The sequence below is a fragment of the Salvelinus alpinus genome, chromosome 7 (genome assembly GCF_045679555.1).
Source record: "Salvelinus alpinus chromosome 7, SLU_Salpinus.1, whole genome shotgun sequence".
Classification (NCBI taxonomy): domain Eukaryota; kingdom Metazoa; phylum Chordata; class Actinopteri; order Salmoniformes; family Salmonidae; genus Salvelinus; species Salvelinus alpinus.
The window spans coordinates 45,670,543-45,694,531 of NC_092092.1; the positions used below are offsets into that span (position 1 = coordinate 45,670,543).

The following is a 23,989-nucleotide window of genomic DNA, read 5'->3' on the forward strand; positions in this document are numbered from 1 at the left end:
CACGCGACAGGACACACTACCACTACTAATACTAACACAAACACTACACCCTACAGTACACACTACCACTACTAATACTAACACAAACACTACACGCGACAGGACACACTACCACTACTAATACTAACACAAACACTACACGCGACAGGACACACTACCACTACTAATACTAACACAAACATTACACCCTACAGTACACACTAGCACTACTAATACTAACACAAACACTACACGCGACAGGACACACTACCACTACTAATACTAACACAAACATTACACCCTACAGTACACACTAGCACTACTAATACTAACACTACACCCTACACTAACAGTCCTCCAATGATTTCTTAACAGGTCAGGAGGAGCTCATCTGTCCGTATCTACCAACCCAGGGCTGCTCTTCTTCCCAGAACCTTTTGATAACCTGGTAGCATTATGGGCTTCTCTAGCTTTGAATTTTTTTGGGAGGACAAAACATGCAGACTACGTGCTGTCATGACTGTCCTGTGAGGATTTGAATGGGTCAGATCAGCTTGGCAATGGATGGCAGTAAGCAGACCTTCTCTCACCCACAGAAGAGGAGAGGAGGGAACTGGGCCGGTTTGACAGCTCACACCTTTTCGTAAATTAAAGGAGAGGAGATCCAGACAGTTCTCCTTCTCCAAAATCCACCAAGGAATGTGCTTTGTTAACAGACTTTTTCCTGACAAAACTCTAACAAGTTCAAAAAGCGAATACTGGAAAAATATTTATAACATAATGATCTATAGAAAACTAATGTCATAATGTTTTTTATTCTGTGATGTCATTAAAAAGTGTTATAAAGGAAATACTGTAACTTGAAAAGTATACACACTACATGTAGGAAGTATGCATCCTTAACGTTCTATATGAAAAATTATGAAAGTATCTTTGTTAAGATAGGAATGTGATTTTAGGAACCACAAGAGAATTTGTCTCCTAAAATCTTTGCATAGTAAGTTGCCATGCCCCGAGTGAGGTCAGAGAGCATGTCAGCCTGATGGAGCCATCCCCTTCGGCCAGAGTGCATAACAGGATTGATGAAGAAATTAACATTAGACCAGAAAAGCGTGGAGCGGTATCTACACGTTTGAAATGGTTGGAACGTTGAACCTCAACACGAGGTGAAGAAAATAAACTCACCTCCCAGACCAGAGAGGCGTGTAGACTTGCAGCTCATGTCCAGAGTAGTTTGAACCTTGAATATCAACACGAGGAAGAGGTGAGAAGCTCACCTTCCAGACAATCACTGGTACGGCTGATTAGCTGTCCTAAGACAAATATCTAGAAAAGCGAATTTAAGTGGGACCATCCTACTACTCTTCTCAAATCACCGTATCCTACTACTCTCAACACCAATGGTAACCGTCGACACGACTGTCTAGCCTATCTTCCAAGGAGCATCTTCCAGAGTGAACAACAGTAGAAGACTATTGGACAATCAGAGCCTTACAAGCGTGCCGCTGAAAGGCCAACCCATCACCCTTCCTAAGGAGGGCTGGTTCCAACAGCAAACGAAGGCATGCACACGTAAATACATTCATGATTTCTTACTCCAAACGGGCGGTGGTTCGTGTGTAAAGTATATGATTACTGTGAGAAAAGTTTCTAAAATGTATCAACAAGAAGTGTCTCTTTTTCTTTCTCATTCTTTCTCTCTCCCTCTCCATGTCGATGTGTAAAAAGCCACCATATTGTGTCAGTCCGCTAGGGACCTTTTTCTCATGTATAAAGTTGGTATGTTTATTCTGTGTTATTATTTAGTTAGCTTGTAAATAAATAATTAAACCAATTTATGTAGTACTGATTCATAAGTAAGGCTGGGGTTATTGCAGATCCAAGAAGGTTACGACTGTTCAGAATGATGATTTGATAAGAGGTTCTGATTAATATGTTGACTGTTTTATGGATGTGATAGGTAAAGACCTTTAGAGTTTCATTCGGGAGATGGTAACTCTTTAAACAACTGCTCTCGTGTTGCCACAAATTCCTAATGAGTTAATAGTTACACTATTAATTTAAATCGGGTAACAATTAAAGTTAGTTGATTCGATAAATAACATTGATCAGATTATTGAAAGTAAAGTCATGATAAAGCTGAAGGAAAAACACATTTGGATTTGTCTTAGTCATTAAAGCACAACACGGGGGCTCCTTGGTCAACCCCCTAACACCCTCACTTGGAATTAGAGTTTTAAAGCAGCAGTGCATGCCATGTTTTCAATCAATAAGAGCATGGGGATACGAAAGAGATACACAGAGAACAACAAAATGCTACGTTTTTTTAAAGCAACGACAAACCTTCTTTATTGAGTATCTCTGTATTGAGACTACGATTATGCAGTTTGAATATCATTTGATTTAGCTACTCCAATTCAAGCTAATATACATAGAGTTCCATTTCTGTATTGTAATTTCAACATAGGCTGCTGTTAGTACTTTAGCTATGAAAATGGTCTACAATCTATAGACAGGGGCGTGTTGGTGCTGGCAGCTTCAAAAGCACGTAAAGGTAATGCAAATCCCTTCACTTCATTGTAATTAAGCTTTCAGTGATGGTTCTCAGCGCAACACGTTTTCAGCCGCCGAGAAACATGCCTTTCCTGTCATCGGAGCCTGAGTTTAATGTCACAGCGTGGTGAGCACAAACACAGTAATTGAGAGGTGAGCTGGATGAGACGAGGTGAGGCGGGGAAAAAAAACAGACTGATCGTAATAAAAAAACAGAAGAGAATCAGCATCACTTCGGCTCCCGCAACAAGAACCATTGTATGAAAAAAGGTACACAGTGACACACACACACACACACACACACAGGCCTATGCAATGATGCCTGGGTAATTTAGCATTGCGGTTAAAAAGTGATGGGCTGAAAGCTTTTTGTTACATTTTCAATCCGGCGGCATACACAGAGAGCCAGCCAGAGCCAATTCCTGTGGAATAAAAAGGGGTTTCAAAAGAAGTTTGACCTTGGAGATGGGTACGAGTTGAACTTCAAATTCAACATTCAACAAAGTCCGTTGTCATCAACAAGGGGAAATGTTTTCACCTGTAAAGCCATTCATTTGACATAACCTATGGGTTGTTATGAAAGGTCCACGGTAGCTATTACTTATGAGTCTGGCAAGCGAGACTAGTCAGACTACCTAGTACGAGTCTAACAACAAGGCGAACAAAGTGTAAAGATGGGAGTTAGGTCATGCATTGTTTTTCCTCTCCTTTCATCAAGTCAAGCAAAACCCCACAAGGGGGCAATACTGAGCTTTGAACAGAGAGTTCCATGGGAATGCTCATCGATCAACCCATCATCTCCTCCTAAAACCATGTCACATGTGTATATGCAGGACCACAACTACCCTTGCCTCACACCTAGCAAGGACAGGACACCATGTAAGTTTGCGTGCCATGTGTAATTACATGTAACTGCAAAGTGATCAGAAGCTACAATTATTTCAAATTCAAGTATCGTTTTATGATGTAGGCTGTCAGTTGTTATTAGTGGAGTAGTCTTCTCTTCTCGATGATGGAGATTCACAGACTGCTGGGCTGGCAAGCTAAAGGCTCGACTTCTTCTCACTTGGATATGAACTGCTACTCACACTCAACACTTATCATTCGTAACACAAAGGGAGGAGCTCGAACATCATGTTAAAGCCATATGAGTGTTACACCATTTTCTACTGACTATCACCAGGTATCAGACAGGCATTTATAGTGCATCTGTACTGGTAACAGGAAGTTGTAACACTGTAATGACAGTAACCAAACTCTTTGTATCACCCTCGCTATTTTATGGTTGTCTAGTAGTTACCAGTGATGTGTATACACCTTGGATGACTGACATGGGATCGCTGTAATGAAGCCACCGTGCAGTCATATCGGTACTCCTCCAATGTAAAAAATATTTTGGTAGCAATATCAATGCATTTGCCCATAGGTTTATAGACCAATAAGACGGCCCCGAATGTGTTCAAATTCGGTGAAGGGTCGGAGGGGTACTCAGATCCAGACTCATTGCGGAAAATAAACTAAAATCTGTGGGCGTGGCGTAGCGTTTGGCCGGAGCAAGGAGTCTGGGTAGCCAGGCAAGCTCTCTGTAGCTCTGATGGAGCTCTCTGTAGCTCTCTGATGGACCTCTCTGTAGCTCTCTGATGGAGCTCTCTGTAGCTCTCTGATGGAGCTCTCTGTAGCTCTCTGATGGAGCTCTCTGTAGCTCTGATAGAGCACTCTGTAGCTCTGATAGAGCACTCTGTAGCTCTCTGATGGAGCTCTCTGTAGCTCTCTGATGGAGCTCTCTGTAGCTCTCTGATGGAGCTCTATGTAGCTCTGATAGAGCACTCTATAGCTCTCTGATGGAGCTCTCTGTAGCTCTCTGATGGAGCTCTCTGTAGCTCTGATGGAGCTCTATGTAGCTCTGATGGAGCTCTATGTAGCTCTCTGATGGAGCTCTCTGTAGCTCTGATAGAGCACTCTATAGCTCTCTGATGGAGCTCTCTGTAGCTCTCTGATGGAGCTCTCTGTAGCTCTCTGGTGGAGCTCTCTGTAGTTCTCGGTTTGGAGCTCTCTGTAGCTCTCTGGTGGAGCTCTCTGTAGCTCTCTGGTGGAGCTCTCTGTAGCTCTCTGGTGTAACTCTCTGATAGAGCTCTCTGTTGGAGCTCTGTAGCTCTCTGATGGATCACTCTGGAGCTCTCTGTTTGAACGAGGGCCTAGTCAAGTGAACTTGAGTTGCCGAGTTAAGTGAGAAGTCACGACAGGGTTACGCCGATACACTCACTCCTGTCTCTCTCTCTGATCTATGTGCTCTCTATGCTGAGCGTCAGCGTGATTTTAGAGCTGCGACGGCTCTGCGCAGCGAACCAGGTAAGTGCTGCTCTGTAGAGGCTTAGCCTGAGCAGAGCTCCCTGCCTGCAGATTACGAAGAAGAGAAGAGTGGCGCATAGTATGAGACACAAAAGCACCCACATTAACATGATGTGAATACAGAGGGCAATAGAAAAAGAAAACTGCTACATTTCTTTGCCAAAAGATGTTTGAATGTGCCACACAGCAAGCCGTCAACACATCACATCTAATGATATCATTATTATGACAACCAGTGGAGACAGAGATCCACCTCGAGATCAGAGACTCTCTGGTGAACAGTAAAAGAACAATGTGATTGGTAGCTCGTACTCAAAAGGACACACAGGGAGTTTCAGACATAGAAGCAGTAACCATGTCCATTCTGCCAGTTACATCTCCATGGTTCCAGACAAGTAGTGGTTGAAGGTGTACAGGGGAGAAATTGTAATCCTATAGTACATATACATTGAGTGTACAAAACATTATGAACATGACATAGACAGACCGGACGAATCCAGGTGAAAGCCATGATCCCTTTCTGATGTCACTTGTTAAATATCACTTCAATCAGTATAGATGAAGGGGAGGAGACCGATTTAAAGAAGGATTTTTAAACCTCGAGACAATTGAGACATGGATTTGTGCATGTGTTCCATTCAGAGGGTGAATGGGCAAGACAAAAGATTTACGCGGCTTTGAACTTGGTATGGTAGTAGGTGCCAGGCACGCCGGTTCGTGTCAATAACTGCAACACTGCTAGGTTTTCATCCTTAACAGTTTCCGGTGTGTATGAAGAATGATCCACCACCCAAAGGCTAACCCAGCCAACTTGACACAACTGTGGGAAGCATTGGAGTCAACAAGGGCCAGCGTCCCTGTGGAACGCTTTCGACACCTTGTAGAGTCAATGTTCTGAGGTGCAACTCAATATTAGGAAGGTGTTCTTAATGTTTTGTTAACTCAGTGTAATACTGCCAGGGACCGCACAATACCAATACGGATTGTAATATGGATTCTCACGATTCTATAGGTATTAGATACTGCAATTTTATTGCAATTTGACGTTCCAAACATATTGCTCACTATATGTCTGCTGCAGAAAGACAAGAGAGATCAGTCAGGGAAAATACTGCACTGAAAACAGGGACTCTACATTCATTGTTATAGGGGAGCACTGTGGATAACGGTGGCTATATACACTTGGTTCAAAAGGAGAGTTACAGTATCGGACTTACCATCATCTTCTCAAAGAGGGCGTTGATCTCCTTCTCGGAGAGGTTCATGGAACGGTCGTCGAAGAGAGGCTGGGGCATGGGCATCTCTACCTGAATGGACATGGGGTCTGTGGAGTGCTGGATCAGGGGCTTGTCCTTCTTATTGCCAGTCTTCCGGAAACTGGTGATCCGGTCACGCTGAAGGGGAAAGAAAGGGTGGCATGACCAAAGTGTGTATGGTAAGTGTTATGACATATAGTATTTAACTAGGAATATTTCCCTAGGCTTCAGGCTTTCTGAATGCTTTACACACTGTAGAGTTGATTGATACTGTCATATGCATGCCATGTCTTTCGAGCTCCTTCCCAACCTTTGAACAGGCATCAGCTGGGCTAAATTACAGGTTGGGATGGCACCACAGGCCAGCTAAAGTAAAGGGTTTTGCCTGTGACAAGGGACGGACTGATAATGTGTGTTCATCTTCTGTTTTGTCATTAAAAAAATTATGTTAGATTATATGATAATGTGCTTTAACAAGGGGTGTAACATTGCTTGCTCTATGTCAAACTGGCTTTGATGTATTAAATCTGTACAGTTCGTGTGTATCTGAACGAAAACATGGTACATAATAAAACGGTACACTGTTAAATACAGCGACGTCATAGATTTGACTTACCTTCGCACTTACCATTAACCCTGTAGATTGGGATTGTTCAAAATGACAGACTGTTATGGGAGTCTGTATAACTTAAGTGCATATGCTTCAGAAAGATACTCTCCTCACAGACAGTACTCGGCTATTCTAGGTACACCGTTGAATTAAGAACGGATGTCAATCGCATAAGTGGAAATACATTTGCCTGAGCTGTGCTTGAGTTAGTTTGCCTGGTGCAATGGGACAAATGGAATCGTCCCAAAGGTGCAAACGGCAAGCGTTAAATCAAGCGCACCTCATATGTAATTCAGGGCCGACGACAGAAGACGGACCAAGATCAAACGAGATGCCGCCAGCAGCACGCACCTTTGTTACACAGTCAGAAGAGGGTAAGTCCATGCACCAGTCGCTGTTAGTTAGTCGTCAGTGGTATTAGCTATATGGGTTTAGGGGTCATGCTTGTGTGAAATGAATGAATGAACATACATATGAAAAAGAGTAAGATAAATCAATTAAGACAACATTTTATTAATGATAGCACACCTGAATCTACACTGAAATCATTGTGGACGGACCAGTGGAAGACAAAACCAATGATGTTCAACATGATTGTAGAATCTACATGTAATACAATCCATTGAAACAGCACCAGTGTTTGAGCCAAATAGAGTGTACTTGTTCTTTGTTAATGAATTATTAAGAGGAATAATAACAAATACAATATATAAGCCTATCATAACCGATTCAGAATACTGTTGGGCTGATATTTGACTGATTAGGCTAGGCATTCATCAACAACAAAAAATCATATTAAATTACGTTATCATTTGGGCACATTAAATAACCATAAAATACTGTAATGACAATAATACAGGAACCCTACTTGGTTAACAGAGGGCACCGTGTCCCTCTTGTTTCATTGGTCCATCCACAGATTTCAGTTCAACATCCTGTGCAGCCATGACACAAAGAGAAGATGATGACGCAAAACAAAGTACACAAAGAAATGAAAACAGGACGCCTTACCATGTCGTCAGCCAATGTTTTTATGTGTATGTTCTGTTGAAGGGAAGGCACATTGTGAAAAGTAAGATCCAACTGAAAATGACAGCCCCATCCATGGTGTGCATGTGAAGGAGAATATCCAAAATGTCACAATACACAGTAACAGATGGACACACATGCAAACGTGACAGAAATGTCATAAAGCCTCAGACGAACCCATATGAATGAACCCATGAATAACCACACTTAATAACCACCAATGCCAAGAGTATGCAAAGCTGCCATCAAGGCAAAGGGTGGCTACTTTGAAGAATGTCAAATATGAAATATATTTTGATTTGTTGAACACTTTTTTGGTTACTACATGATACCATATGTTATTTCATAGTTTTGACGTCTTCACTTCATTTTTTAAATAGTAATAATTAAGAAAAACCCTTGAATGAGTACTGTATGTTTCACAAATTTGTACAGTACAGTACAGTAGAGTAAAGAAAAGTAAAGTGCAGTACAGTACACTAGAGTAGAGTACAGTATAATGTACTATATTGTACTGTACTATACTGTACTGAACATATTTACTTTACTCTACTGTACTCTGATCTGCTCTGCTGTACGTTACTCTACTGTCCTGTAATGTCCAAATTTAGGAAACATAAACATTGGACCAGCCTGGTCTGGTCCGGACCAACCGAATGTGGCCTTGTTTGGGGACGGAGCTCATTAGTATAATAGCTAATGTGTAGAATGAACTAAATATGCAAAATAAGGTTATTGCATATGTTAACCTTTGTGTACCTATTCAGGATACAAACACCATAAAAGGAATGATATGACTATTCATAATTATTCATTTCTGTATAGTACATATCAGGGACCCATGATGTAATTCTGTTACCGTAATTCCATTACCGGTTATAAATCCACTTAACCTACTGTAGTTCAATAAGTAAAATCTTTTTTTTCTCAAACACAAGAGCTGTGTTCGAATACTCATACTAACTGCACTAACCGTACTACTTGTGATGTAAATTGAGTATGTAGTATGCTTATTGGACATGTATGGATATGGATATAGTATGGATATAGTTAGTATGCCAAAAGTTCCCGGATGTCGTACTACATTCGCCAAAATACGAAGTATACAAGCAGTGGACACTATTTCCATGCTTTAGGGCCCATAATGAAATTCTTGTCCTAACCGATGTCCTAACCGACTTGCCAAAACGATAGTTTGTTAACAAGACATTTGTGGAGTGGTTGAAAAACAAGTTTTAATGACTCCAACCTAAGTGTATGTAAACTTCCGACTTCAACTGTAGACTACCGAAAAAAACTCCCGAAACAGATGTTTGTTTCCTTTCCAGACACAAGGCATGGCCTTGCAAGGCAAGGCCAATGGCCTGTGGCTCTGCTACGGACGGCCGTTTGTAAAGACGCCTCAGTCACACACTGACACAGGAAGCAGGAAACAACACAACACCATATGCTGTGGCGCTATGCTGTGGGGGCTGTGAAGTGCTAACGATCGGGGAATGTGGGGTGTTGTGGCCATAAAGCGGACCTCCTGCCGAGGGGGTTCTCTCCTCGGTTAATCTCAGCCTATCGCTCTCAAGGGCTTTACACTGCAACTCCTCGAGCAGTTAGCCTCATAGCTCCCTGAGGCTAAGGACTGCAGCTAGCAGACGCTCAAACTGCCATATCTATTACTTCTATGTATCAACAGTTGGGAGGTGTCTATCTACGTATATAGCCTCTATCTATCTATCCACAGTAAAACGAGTGCTATATCAACATAACCTGAAAGGCCGCTCAGCAAGGAAGAAGCCACTGGTCCAAAACCGCCATAAAAAGCCAGACTACAGTTTGCAACTGCACATGGGGACAAAGATCGTACTTTCTGGAGAAATGTCCATCATTATGTTTGGAGGAAAAAGGGGGATGCTTGCAAGCCGAAGAAAACCATCCCAACCGTGAAGCACGGGAGTGGTAGCATCATGTTGTGGGGGTGCTTTGCTGCAGGAGGGCCTGGTGTACTTCACAAAATAGATGGCATCATGAGGGAGGGGAATTATGTGGATATATTGAAGCAACATCTCAAGACATCAGTCAGTAAGTTAAAGCTTGGTCGCAAATGGGTCTTCCAAATGGACAATGACCCCAAGCATACTTCCAAAGTTTTGGCAAAATGGCTTTAGGCGAACAAAGTCGAGGTATTGGAGTGGCCATCACAAAGCCCTGACGTCAATCCTATAGAAAAATTGTGGGCAGAACTGAAAAAGCGTGTGCGAGCAAGGAGGCTTACAAACCTGACTCAGTTACACCAGCTCTGTCAGGAGGAATGCGACAAAATTCACCCAACTTATTGTGGGAAGCTTGTGGAAGGTTACCCAAAATGTTTGACCCATGTTAAACAATTTAAAGGCAATGCTACCAAATACGAATTGAGTGTATGTAAACTTCTGACCCACTGGGAATGTGATGAAAGAAATAAAAGCTGAAATAAATCATTCTCTCTACTATTATTCTGACATTTCACATTCTTAAAATAAAGTGGTGATCCTAACTGACCTAAGACAGGGAATTTTCACTAGGATTAAACGTCAGGAATTGTGGAAAAACTGAGTTTAAATGTATTTGGCTAAGGTGTTTGTAAACTTCCGACTTCAACTGTATATTGCGATTCTCACTATTTGATAAGAACTGCGATTGGATACTGTGATTTTATTGCGATTCGATGTTCCAAACATATTGCTCACCATACAGTGCATTCGGAAAATATTTAGACCCCTTTTTTCACATTTTGTTACGTTACAGCATTATTCTAAAATCGATTAAATAAAACATTTGTCTCATCAATCTACACACAATGCCCAATAATGACAAAGTGAAATTCTTGGAAATGTATTAAAAATAATAAACAGAAATATTATTATTGTTGTTATTTACATCAGTATTCGGACCCTTTGATATGAGACTCGAAATTGAGCTCAGGTTCATCACGTTCCCACTGATCATCCTTGAGTTTATATACAACTGGATTGGAGTCCACCTGTGATAAATTCAATTGATTGGACATGATTTGGAAAGGCACACATCTGTCTATATAAGGTCCCACAGTTGACAGTGCATGTCAGAGCAAAAACTAAGCCATGAGGTTAAAGGAATTGTCCGTAGAGCTCCGAGACAGGATTCTGTCGAGGCACTGGTCTGGGGCAGGGTACCAAAAAATGTCTGCAGCATTGAAGGTCCCCAAGAACACATTGGCCTCCATCATTCTTAGATGGAAGATGACCGAAGGAAAGATGAACGGAGCAAAGTTAGGAGATCCTTGATGAAAACTTGCACCGGAGCACTCGGGACCTCAGACTGGGGTGAAGGTTCACCTTCCAACAGGACAAAGACTCTAACCACAAAGGCAAGACAACGCAGGAGTGGCTTCAGGACAAGTCTCTGAATGTCCTTGAGTGGCCCAGCCAGAACCAGGAACATCTCTGGAGAGACTTGAAAATAGCTGTGAAGCAACGCTCCCCATCCAACCTGACAGAGCTTGAGATGATCTGCAGAGAAGAATGGGAGAAACACTCCAAATACTGGTGTGCCAAGCTTGTAGTGTCATACCCTACCAGACTCGAGGCTGTAATCGCTGCCAAATGTGCTTTAACAAAGTACTGAGTAAAGTGTCTGAACACTTACATAAATGTTATATTTCAATTTTAAATGAATTTGTTTTTGCTTTGTCATTATGGGGTATTGTGTGTAGATTGGTGAGGAAAAGCAACAATTGAATCCATTTTAGAATAAGGCTGTAACATGACAAAATGTGGAAAAAGTCGAGGGGTCTGAATACTTTCCAAATGCACTGTATGTTTGCTGCAGAGGGACGAGAGAGAGCCATGAGAAAGCAAGTTTTGATCAGTCAAACAAATTGGAGTTTGGTGCAGGTACAGCCAACTATCGCAAAAATAATATTGCCATATTGTCAAAACGATATATGGTCAGAAATAATATCCAGAAAATATGTAACTGTATCTATTTTAAATTCCCCCCCATTGTAACTTTCAAACACTGTCTCTGCAAGTGTGTAAAACATTGCACATTTTTCAAATGGGGTAATTTAACATATTTTAATCAATTTAACAACAAGGGAACCGCTGTTGAGCTAATCGTCTTTACTTTAGGGGAAACCTTCAGTTTACTTCTGCACAGTCATTATCGCACGGCAACACATAGCAACAATGCAATTTGGTTTCCTTTAGGGAAAACCATCAGTTCACTTCCGCACAGTCATTATCGTACGGCAACACTGCAACAATGCAATTTACCACATAACAATTAACCATGCACGTCCTCTGGGCTTCTCTGGCTTATTAAAACCTCAACCCTTTCATTGTAATAAATGTTTATTGCCCAACATTAATTCCTCAAAATAACCCAAATCGAATTAGCCCTCAGCTCCTTCATTATCGAAATAGGATTTTGTTTAGATAAAGATTAATAAAATTGAAAAACCCACTGCAATTTTGCTGGATTCATGTGTCCATTTGAGTATGGGGAATATCACGAGTATGCCTCATCTGGCAAGAACTTTTAAATACAAAGGACTACAGTCCAACTTTTGAGAATGACACAAATATTAATTTTCACAAATTCTGCTGCCTCAGTGTCTTAAGATATTTCTGTCAAATGTTACTATAGAATACTGAAGTATAATTACAAGCATTTCATAAGTATCAAAGGCTTTTGTTGGCAATTACATGAAGTTGATGCAAATAGCCAATATTTGCAGTGTTGACCCTTCTTTTTCAAGACCTCTGCAATCCACCCTGGCATGCTGTCAATTAACTTCTGGGCCACATCCTGACTGATGGCAGCCCATTCTTGTATAATCAATGCTTGGAATTTGTCAGAATTTGTGGGGTTTTGTCTGTCTACCCGCCTCTTGAGGATTGACCACAAGTTCTCAATGGGATTAAGGTCTGGGGAGTTTCCTGGCCATGGACCCAAAATATCAATGTTTTGATCCCCGAGCCGCTTTTGCCTTATGGCAAGGTGCTCCATCATGCTGGAAAAGGCATTGTTCGTCACCAAACTGTTCCTGGATGGTTGGGAGAAGTTGCTCTTGGAGGATGTATGTGTTGGTACCATTCTTTATTTCTTTGCTGTGTACTTAGGTAAAATTGTGAGTGAGCCCACTCCCTTGGCTGAGAAGCAACCCCACACATGTATGGTCTCAGGATGCTTCACTGTTGGCATGACACAGGACTGATGGTAGCGCTCACCTTGTCTTCTCTGGACAAGTGTTTTTCCAGATCCCCCAAACACTCGGAAAGGGGATTCATCAGACAAAATTACTTTACCCCAGTCCTCAGCAGTCCAATCCCTGTACCTTTTGCAGAATATCAGTCTGTCCCTGATGTTTTTCCTAGAGAGAAGTGGCTTCTTTGCTGCCCTTCTTGACGCTAGGCCACCCTCCAAAAGTCTTAGCCTCACTGTGCGTGCAGATTCCCTCACACCTGCCTGCTGCCATTCCTGAGCAAGCTCTGTACTGGTGGTGTCCCGATGCCGCAGCTGAATCAACTTTAGGAGACGGTCCTGGCGCTTGCTGGACTTTCTTGGGCGCCCTGAAGTCTTCTTCACAACAATTGAACCGCTCTCCTTGAAGTTCTTGATGATCCGATAAATGGTTGATTTAGGTGCAATCTTACTGGCAGCAATATCCTTGCCTGTGAAGCCCTTTTGGTGCAAAGGAATGATGACGGCACGTGTTTCCTTGCAGGTAACCATGGCTGACAAAGGAAGAACAATGATTCCAAGCTTCCAGTCTGTTATTCGAACTCAATCAGCATGACAGAGTGATCTCCAGCCTTGTCCTCGTCAACACTCACATCTGTGTTAACGAGAGAATCACTGACATGATGTCAGCTGGTCCTTTTGTGGCAGGGCTGAAATGCAGTGGAAATGTTTTTGGGGGATTCAGTTCATTTGCATGGCAAAGAGGGACTTTGCAATTAATTACAATTCATCTGATCACTCTTCATAACATTCTGGAGTATATGCAAATTGCCATCATACAAACTGAGGCAGCAGACTTTGTGAAAATTAATATTTGTGTCATTCTCAAAACGTTTGGCCACGACTGAACAATAACTACTCAGTTTGCTTTATTCTGGGCTAAAGGATATATGGCCTATTTTAATTCCAGATACCGTTCTGCATTAGCAAATCTAAATGTTTTAGTAATGTTGTATTCATAAAGTGTCTCAGAGTAGGAATGCTGATCTAGGATCAGTTTTGACTTTAAGATCATAATGAAAACAATTACATGGACAGTAAGGGGGGGGGGGGGGGGGGATCTGATCCTAGGTCAGAGGTTCAATTGGCTTGCTCAAAGTGATACCACTAGGTGGTGTATGACATTTCCACAACTGCATTACATACTATCAATTCACGTCTTTCCATGCCAAACATGTAGGCCTAGTTTCAAATATGTTTTTTCGACATATGTTATTTTTACACCATTACGCCATCTGCACATGAAGCACTTCCTGCTCACTCAATGGGGGAAAAAATCCCCATTATAAACGGATGGCATTTACAGAGTTCATCTAAAAAGCAGCATGGAGACATGCTTACAGGGAAATCAGGGTTTTGCTTTAATTACTTGTAATTCATAACAAACAAAGGATGACTAGGAGTGCCTGGTGTTGTTGGCACTAATGACTGTATCGCCATGTGCCGCTACTAACAATTCTTGGCAACCTTGTGTCACTGCTCCCGCTCTCCCAGTCTCTTTCATAGTCTCTAGTATTCCAAATGTTCACTTCCACTCGGCAATCACAGTTCGTCTGCATTCCTCACTATTGGATTTGCATTCTGGGCGTGGAAAGTGACGAATCCTTCTACCCAGGGACATGTTCACAGAATTTAGTTGAGTGTGAATCCAAAAACCTGCTAGAATGTATGTAGCACTTTCTTCTTAGTTAAACCAAACAGCTTGAACATAGTGGTTCACAGTTTACACATGTATTTTTGGCCTCTCTGGTTTATATGGACCCATCAACACAGCTTATTCAGTAGTAAACAAAACCACAATGCACTGTATGTTGCTAAGGGACCGTTTCTGTTGACAGACTGAAGTACTGACCTAGCGTTCGCTTAACAGGGTGTGTGCGTTTGTGTGTGTGTGTGTGTGTGTGTGTGTGTGTGTGTGTGTGTGTGTGTGTGTGTGTGTGTGTGTGTGTGTGTGTGTGTGTGTGTGTGTGTGTGTGTGTGTGTGTGTGTACATGTGTGTGTACATGTGTGTGTACATGTGTGTGTACATGTGTGCGCTAGCATGAAACAGATACAGACTCATTATATGGAAAGGCAGCAGACACCCCAGCACATCTGACAAAATGATGGCCTTGCACTACAAAGTGTAAAATACAGGTAAGGTCAAAAGTATATATACAGTAATATTGTGGACAGATTGACAGAAAGAGTTGCATGCAGCACTCCCACACAGCATGTCACAATGAACGAGTCAGTTCAACTTCATTTACATCTGTGTGTTTGAAAAATGGTACCTGAAAAACTACACAGGCAGGCATTAGTGTGTTGCATTTGCTACATGTTGTTGCTCCTCTCAAATTGTATTTTATAGGATCGAAATGAATCAAGTCTGACATCGTCTTCTCAATGGCTCATTACAGTGACTTAAAGGTACTGTGACCCAAGCCATAGCCATGGGGCGGCAGGTAGCCTAGTGGTTAGTGTGTTGGGCCGTTAACCAAAAGGTTGCAAGACAAAATCCCCAAGCTGATAAAGTACAAATCTGTCGTTGTGCCACTGAACAAGGCAGTTAACCCACTGTACCTAGACTGTCATTGTAAATAAGAATTTGTTCTTAACTTACTTGTCTAGTTAAATAAAGGTAAAAAAATGAAAGGATCACACAGAGATGAATCTGAGCACTCCTCTGACATTTGCCCTGTTTATAAAATCCATCAGATAATGTTTAGATCGAGGGGCTCCCCCTTTCACACGTCTCTGTGGTAGATGGGGAGAGAGCAGGGGAGAATGAACCACAGAAGTTGGTTCTCATTGAAACACGGAAGTTCAAGGCTGACCGCGGTACTGCTTGCAGAAAACAGGATCCTCATTATAATGAATGGGAAAATGGCAATCTTTGTGTAAATAATTTTTTTTTTAAAAGACAACCATAGTACCAATAATTGCTTATAAAACACCAGTCCTTGAACCGATTATTTTAAAATCGCACACAAAACAAGTTACACTATGGGGCAGCAGGTAGCCTAGTGGTTAGAGCATTGGGCCAGTAACTGAAAGGTTGCTAGATTGAATCCCTGAGCTGACAAGGTGAAAATCTGTTGTTCTGAACAAGGCAGTTAAACCACATTTCCTAGGTCGTCATTGTAAATAAGAATTTGTTCTTAACTGACTTGCCTAGTTAAATAAAGGTTTAATAATTTTGCCCCTAATTGCAACCTGCAGTACCCCGTTAGGCCTTCAACAGTTTGTGCATCACAGGAGGTTGGTGGCGTGTTAAATGGGGAGGACAGACTCGGGGTAATGGCTGGAGTGGAATTAGTGGAATGATATCAAACACATCGTTTCTATTTTGAGGAAGTGTATGGCTATGGAGTTTCAAGATGGACAAACAGTACGATTGCCGCTTTTGAAATTTTTTTCGAAACGAAGGACTTTTAAGGGAGTATGCGAGCACACTCATTCGGCTCACCTAACCAAACTCAAGAATGTGGAAGGCGTTACTCAATGAGAGGGGACATCAATGAGCTAGCCTACAACGTCACTTCCTGGAGTAGCTCAAACTGTGCATGTTATATACCCCTGACACGCCATCTTAACTTCTCTAGGATAGGGGGCAGCATTTTCATGTTTGGATGAAAAGCATACCCAAATTCAACTGCCAGCTACTCATCCCCAGAAGATAAGATATGCATATTATTAGTAGATTTGGATAGAAAACACTCTGACGTTTCTAAAACTGTTTGAATCATGTCTGTGAGTATAACAGAACTTATTTAGCAGGCGAAACCCCAAGGACAAACCATTCCGAATTTTTTTTTGAGGTCACTCTCTTTTCAATGGATCATCATTGGTAATCCAGATTTCTAATTGACCTTCTTGCAGTTCCTACCGCTTCCACTGGATGTCAACAGTCTTGAGAAATTGGTTGAGGGTTTTTCCTTTGTGTAATGAAGAAGTAGCCCTGTTCAGAACGAGAGTTGAGTAAAGTGTACTTTTTGTTTGAGGCGTGTAACCAGAAAGCATGCTACAGTTTGTTTTAATCCTGTAATGAACACAGACCATCCCGTCTTCAATTTTATCGATTATTTACGTTAAAAAATACCTAAAGTTGTATTACAAAAGTAGTTTGAAATGTTTTGTCAAGGTTTACATGTAACCTTTAAGATATTTTGTAGCCACGTTTGAGCAAGTTGGAACCGGTGTTTTCTGGATCAAACGCGCCAAATAAATGGACATTTTGGATATATAGCGACGGAATTAATCGAACAAAAGGACCATTTGTGATGTTTATGGGACATGTTGGAGTGACAACAACAGAAGCTCGTCAAATGTAAGGCATGAATTATATTTTTATTTCTGCGTTTTGTGTCGCGCCTGCAGGGTTGAAATATGCTTCTCTCTCTTTGTTTACAATGTTGCTATCCTCAGAAAATAGCATCGTTTGCTTTCGCCGAAAAGCCTATTTGAATTCTGACATGTTGGCTGGATTCACAACCAGTGTAGCTTTAATTTGGTATCTTTCATGTGTGATTTAATGAAAGTTTGATTTTTATAGTATTTTATTTGAATTTGGTGCGCTGCATTTTCTCTGGCTTTTGGCCAAGTGAGACAGTAGCGTCCCGCATAAACTCAGATTTTTGGATATAAATATGAACTTTACCGAACAAAACATACATGTATTGTGTAACATGAAGTCCTATGAGTGTCATCTGATGAAGATCATCAAAGGTTAGTGATTAATTTAAACTCTATTTCTGCTTTTTGTTACTCCTCTCTTTGGCTGGAAAAATGCCTGTGTTTTTCTGTGGCTATGTACTGACCTAACATAATCGCAAGGTGTGCTTTCGCCGTAAATCCCTTTTGAAATCAGACACTTTGGCTGGATTAACGAGAAGTTTATCTTAAAAATGGTGTATAATACTTGTATGTTTGAGGAATTTTAATTATGAGATTTCTGTTGTTTTGAATTTGGCGCCCTGCAATTTCCCTGGCTGTTGGTTAGGTGGGACGCTACCGTCCCACATATCTCAGAGAAGTTAACCGACTTCATTTGGCTTCAATGCGCTATTGAGTCTTCACATAGGAATAATGGTGTCACGTGATTAGGGCCATCACCGACAAAAACAAACCTTGGTCGACTGAGTCATCCTGTTTAAACTTATTTTTCCATATATAAAACCAACAACATATGCACTGAGCTTGTCTGATGCTTGAAGCAAACTGTTTGATAAAATAATAAAGACACAGAAATTACTCAAGGACGAGCACGATGGTCACACTGCGTAAAAAAAAGAAGACAGCAAGTGCCTGTGTGATTGACGCAGGTTGTCTGACTCTCCTCCCTAATGCAGTGAAAAGGCACCACAGCACAGCAAGTGTTTATTGCACTGTCCGTGCTGAAGCTGTGACATCATTTCAGCCATTTAGTTCGCGAAATCCCAAATTTGCTTAGAAAAAACATTCTGTAAATCTCTCAACCCTTGCTCTCTTTACGTGAAACATGTAAGCATGTCATGCATGTGAACAATAGGGACTGACCTATGACCTATCATAATCACGTCAAAAAAATGTTTTTTACAAACTCCGAAAACAGTAATGTCGAGAGCAAAATGGATGCAGAGGACATGAAAAAGAAACTCGAAGTGGGCGAATGTTTACTGGTTGCATTAGGAGAAAAAAGAGAAGTCAGATCTGTGGAAGTCTACTAGAAATCAAGAAAAATAAGGGTATAGGAGCAAGCGTTGCATGACTATTACGTGTGCCAAACAGTTACTGTTAGATGACAAAAAAAAAAATTCTGACCATTTGGAACAATGTAAACAACAAATCAATAAATATTCAGTGCATTCAGAAAGTATTCAGACCCCTTACCCCATTTGAAAAATGTGCAATGTTTTACACACTTGTAGAGACAGTGTTTGAAAGTAATGATGGGGGGGAAAAATAGATACAGTTACATATTTTCTGGATATTATTTCTGACCATATATCGTTTTGACAATATGGCAATATTATTTTTGTGATAGTTGGCTGTACCTGCACCAAACTCCAATTTGTTTGACTGATCAAAACTTGCTTTCTCATGGCTCTCTCTTGTCCCTCTGCAGCAAACATACAGTGCATTTGGAAAGTATTCAGACCCCTCGACTTTTTCCACATTTTGTCATGTTACAGCCTTATTCTAAAATGGATTAAATAGTTTTTTCCCTCATCAATCGACACACAATACTCCATAATGACAAAGCAAAAAAACAGGTTTTGAGAAACTTTTGCAAATGTCTTAAAAATAAAAAACAGATATCACATTTACACAAATATTCAGACCCTTTACTCAGTACTTTGTTGAAGCACCTTTGGCAGTGATTACAGCCTTGAACTATTCTTGGGTATAATGCTAAAAGCTTGACACACCTGTATTTGGGGAGTTTCTCCCATTCTTCTCTGCAGATCCTCTCAAGCTCTGTCAGGTTAGAATGGGGAGATTTGCTGCACAGCTATTAGCAGGTCTCTCCAGAGATGTTCGAATGGTCTCTGGCTGGGCCACTCAAGGACATTCAGAGACTTGTCCCGAAGCCACTCCTGCGTTGTCTTGGCTGTGTGCTTATGGTCGTTGTCCTGTTGTAGAAACATCTCAAGGATGATCAATGGAAACAGGATGAACCTGAGCTCAATTTCGATTCTCATAGGAAATGGTCTGAATACTTTGGTAAATAAAGTATTTCATCTTTTATTTGCAAACATTTTTTTTTTTTAATGTTTTCGATTTGTCATTATGGGGTATTATGTGTAGATTGATGAGGATTTTTTTCTATTTAATCAATTTTAGAATAAGTCTAATGTAACAAAATGTGGAAAAAGGGAAGGGGTCTGAATACTTTCTGAATGCACTGACAGTACCAGTCAAACATTTGGACACCTACTCATTCAAGGGTTTTTCTTTTTTTAAACTATTTTCTACATTGTTGAATAATAGTGAAGACATCAAAATTATGAAATAACACATAGTAACCTTTTTTTTTTTTAACAAATCAAAATATGAATTATATTTGAGATTCTTCAAAGTAGCCACCCTTTGCCTTGATGACAGCTTTGCACACTCTTGGAAATTCTCTTAACCAGCTTCATGAGGTAGTCACCTGGAATGCGTTTCAATTAACAGGTGTGCCTTGTTAAAAGTTAATTTGTGGAATTTATTTCCTTCTTAATGCATTTGAGCCAATGAGTTGTGTTGTGACAAGGTAGGGGTGGTATACAGAAGTCAATATTATGGCAAGAACAGCTCAAATAAGCAAAGAGAAACGACAGTCCATTATTACTTTAAGACATGAAGGTAAGTCAAAAAAACTGAAAATGTCAAGAACTTGAAAGTTTCTTCAAGCGCAATCGTAAAAACCATCAAGCGCTATGACAAAACTGGCTCTCATGAGGACCGCCACAGGAAAGGAAGACCCATAGTCACCTCTGCTGCAGAGGATAAGTTCATTAGAGTTAACCGCACTTCAGGTTGCAGCTCAAATAAATGCTTCACCGAGTTCAAGTAACAGACACATCTCAACATCAACTGTTCAGAGGAGACTCAGGCCTTCATGGTCGAATTGATGCAAAGAAACCACTACTAAAGGACACCAATAATAAGAAGAGACTTGCTTGGGCCAAGAAACACAAGAAATGGACATTAGACTGGTGGAAGTCGTTCTTTTGGTCTGATGAGTCCAAATTTGAGATTTTTGGTTCTAACCGCCGTGTCTTTATGAGACGTAGAGTAGGTGAACGGATGATCTCCGCATGTGTGGTTCTCACCGTGGAGCATGGAGGAGGTGGTGTGGTGTGGGGGTGCTTTGCTGGTGACACTTTCTGTGATTTATTTAGAATTCAAGGCACACTTAACCAGCATGGCTACCACAGCATTCTGCAGCGATACGCCATCCCATCTGGTTTGCGACTATCATTTGTTTTTCAGAAGGACAATGACCCAACACACCTCCAGGCTGTGTAAAGGGTATTTGAGATGGTTTGTGATGAGTTGGACCGCAGAGTGAAGGAAAAGTAGCCAACAAGTGCTCAGCATATGTGGGAACTCCTTCAAGACTATTGGAAAATCATTCCAGGTGAGCTGGTTGAGAGAATGCCAAGAGTGTGCAACGCTGGCATCAAGGCAAAGGGTGGCTACTTTGAAGAATCTAAAATATATTTTGATTTGTTTAACACTTTTTTTGGTTACTATATGATTTTGTATGTGTTATTTCATAGTTTTGATGTCTTCACTATTATTCTACAATGTAGAAAGTAGTACAAATAAAGAAAAACCCTTGAATGAGTAGGTGTTCTAAAACTTTTGACCGGTAGTGCATATTTGCCTTTAAAGTTGGAGCACATCGACCGGTATTTCCATCAATGAATAAAAAGCATTATTTATTTTTTACCCAGACAAATTGGCTAGCAACCTATTTATTTATTTTTGGGGCCAAATACGGCTAACGGAAACCCTGGGCCACAGCTAGATAACTACCTAGCAAGATACCGACGAAGAAATTGAATTCACCCTCCATAAACCCAATCCCGACAGTGCCTATTTCGTATCCAAATGTTTAGCTACCTAGCTAACATTTACATATATTCGCTAGCTAGCACAACATAGCTACTTAGCTAGATAGTGCAGTGTCCTTAGCTAGCTAGATAACTCGGGAGCCAACACAGGCAGTTATTTCATGTAAACTAGCTAATCCATTGTGATTTAATTATAATATCAATACTAGCTAAAGTGGTTAACTAGCTTGGAGGAAGTATTTAGTGCATTGTGTCTGCGCACTTAGCTAGCTACAATCCCATAGCCTACATTGCATACAAAGTCTGACTGGTTCATCCCTGGATGCACGGAGAAAATGCCATTGCCATTTTAAAAGTAGAAATGGTTCGTTCGTCACTACCGGATCGTCATGCAGCAGGTACCGCTTTTGTTGTAGCAAGATAAGGCACGCCCTCCCACTGTGATAAGTAACTATCGGCAGATTCTCAGTGTGTTCCATGCTTTAGTGTCTGCTCATTTTTTTTAACCTTTATTTAACTAGGCAAGTCAGTTCAGAACAAATTCTTATTTTCAATAACGGCCTAGGAACAGTGGGTTAACTGCCTTGTTCAGGGGCAGAACGACCGATTTTTACCTTGTCAGCTCAGGGATTTTGATCTTGCAACCATTCATTTACTAGTCCAATGCTCTAACCACTAGGCTACCTGCCGCCCCGCCTCATCATCAAGACATTGAAGACACGTGGAAAGAACTGACTATTTACCGACTCGTTGGGGAGTTTACTAGAGTTGAGGGGGTCCTTGCCAATGTACTGTATCGTGATAAAATGTAATCATGAGGTCCCTGACAATACCCAGCCCTAGTAATTTACACCACGTCAATGTTGAAGAATGAGATTTATACTTCTTTATTCTTCTAATTGCCAAGAACACGCCTGTATAAATATCTGACAGGGTGATGTCAGATCAGATGGAGCCGTTTCTTCCACAGCCAGCGTGACTAAAGCATTCTTCACCACTTCCTCTCTCCCACTTCCTGAGTGGCATGAAAAACTCACATGGTCCATTTCCTGCTGTTCTCTTCTCACACAGACCCTCTATCTCCACAATTGAGGACCAGGCCACCAGGGACACCATACAAAATCACAACATGACATAGCAGTATCAGATAGAAGAATTTAAATCTACCTCTATCAGCCAAGTTAGTTTTACCACAACAGTAACACCACAGCACAACTGCCAGAGTCATTGAAATGTAGGCATCCACTACTATTGATATGGTAGGATTCTGTATACAGTAGACCTTGTACTGTTGTGTTGTATCACTCTTTGGTGGGCATAGCATGTTAGCATATTAGCTGTGTTTGAACTAGGCCTATTCTTTCTTTCAGTATTTTTTTATGTAATGGAAGTATCACGCCCCACCTTCACACATGCTAGCTGTGACCTGATGTGCACCCTAAAGCCCCTAAAACCGTGCCAAAATTTGAATCACTGAGGTATAACAATCCCTTCCTCTGTGTGTGTGTGTGTGTGTGTGTGTGTGTGTGTGTGTGTGTGTGTGTGTGTGTGTGTGTGTGTGTGTGTGTGTGTGTGTGTGTGTGTGTGTGTGTGTGTGTGTGTGTGTGTAAAAAGTGACAGTTATCAGCCTGCTGTCTGCCACCATTCAAAGCCAGCAGCCACGCACACACACACACACACACACACACACACACACACAATTTTACGTCTACATCATGGATTTCCATCTTCAGCCTGAGAAACTTTAGCTAGTAGTCCCAACAGAATTCCAGAACATGAACGGAAACCATGTAACCACAACAGCGAAAATAATATAGGATATCTCCCCAGAGAAATGTAATCTCATCCAAAATATTTCATTTAGGCAAATGATACACTATTTTGTTCTCCAATGCTTTGAGCAACCATTAACGTTGTGAATCAAGGGGTCCAGGAACCCTCCACAATGACAGTCTACTATTCCACCCTACTGTATAACCTCTTATGTCACTTGTCTATTTATCATATAAACCTTGGCATGGAATCTAGCTTGGGTATTTATGCAATAAGTTAGGACATACATTCATACACATTTTATTTGTGCAAGTCTAATCATTAATATAATCTATATGACATATGGGCTAGGCCAGTGTTTCCAAATCCAATCCTCGCGTACACCCAACAGCACAAATTTTTGTAACATTTCTAATTCACACGCATATAAATTACACACTTGTAAATGTGAAATAGGATTCAAATAAAATAGAAAAATGTAAGCCCTCAAAGAGTTGAATCAGTTGAGTTGGTCTGGGGCTACAACTAAAATGTGTGCTGTTGGAGGTACTCGAAGACTGGAGTTGGCAAACACCGGACTAGGCTACAGTATGTATTTGACAAATCAACCAACTCCAGATTTGGAGGAGATTAAGTTCCAAATATTTTCCCTGTATTGT

At 41.1% G+C, this 23,989-nt stretch overlaps 1 protein-coding gene across 4 annotated transcripts in view; it reads right to left on the bottom strand.

The window, feature by feature from the left end:
• LOC139580189 (protein diaphanous homolog 2-like) overlaps window positions 1–23,989 on the bottom strand; it is a 643,765-nt gene that overhangs the window by 613,682 nt on the left and 6,094 nt on the right. For 3 of the 4 annotated variants that reach the window (XM_071408766.1, XM_071408768.1, XM_071408765.1), the window contains exons 3-4: window positions 7,759–7,791; window positions 6,099–6,275 (exon numbers count right to left, since the gene is read on the bottom strand). In XM_071408766.1, coding sequence (XP_071264867.1) covers window positions 6,099–6,275; window positions 7,759–7,791 — 210 coding nt within the window. The remainder of the gene's footprint in view (window positions 1–6,098; window positions 6,276–7,758; window positions 7,792–23,989) is intronic. The other variant, XM_071408767.1, reaches the window with a different exon arrangement.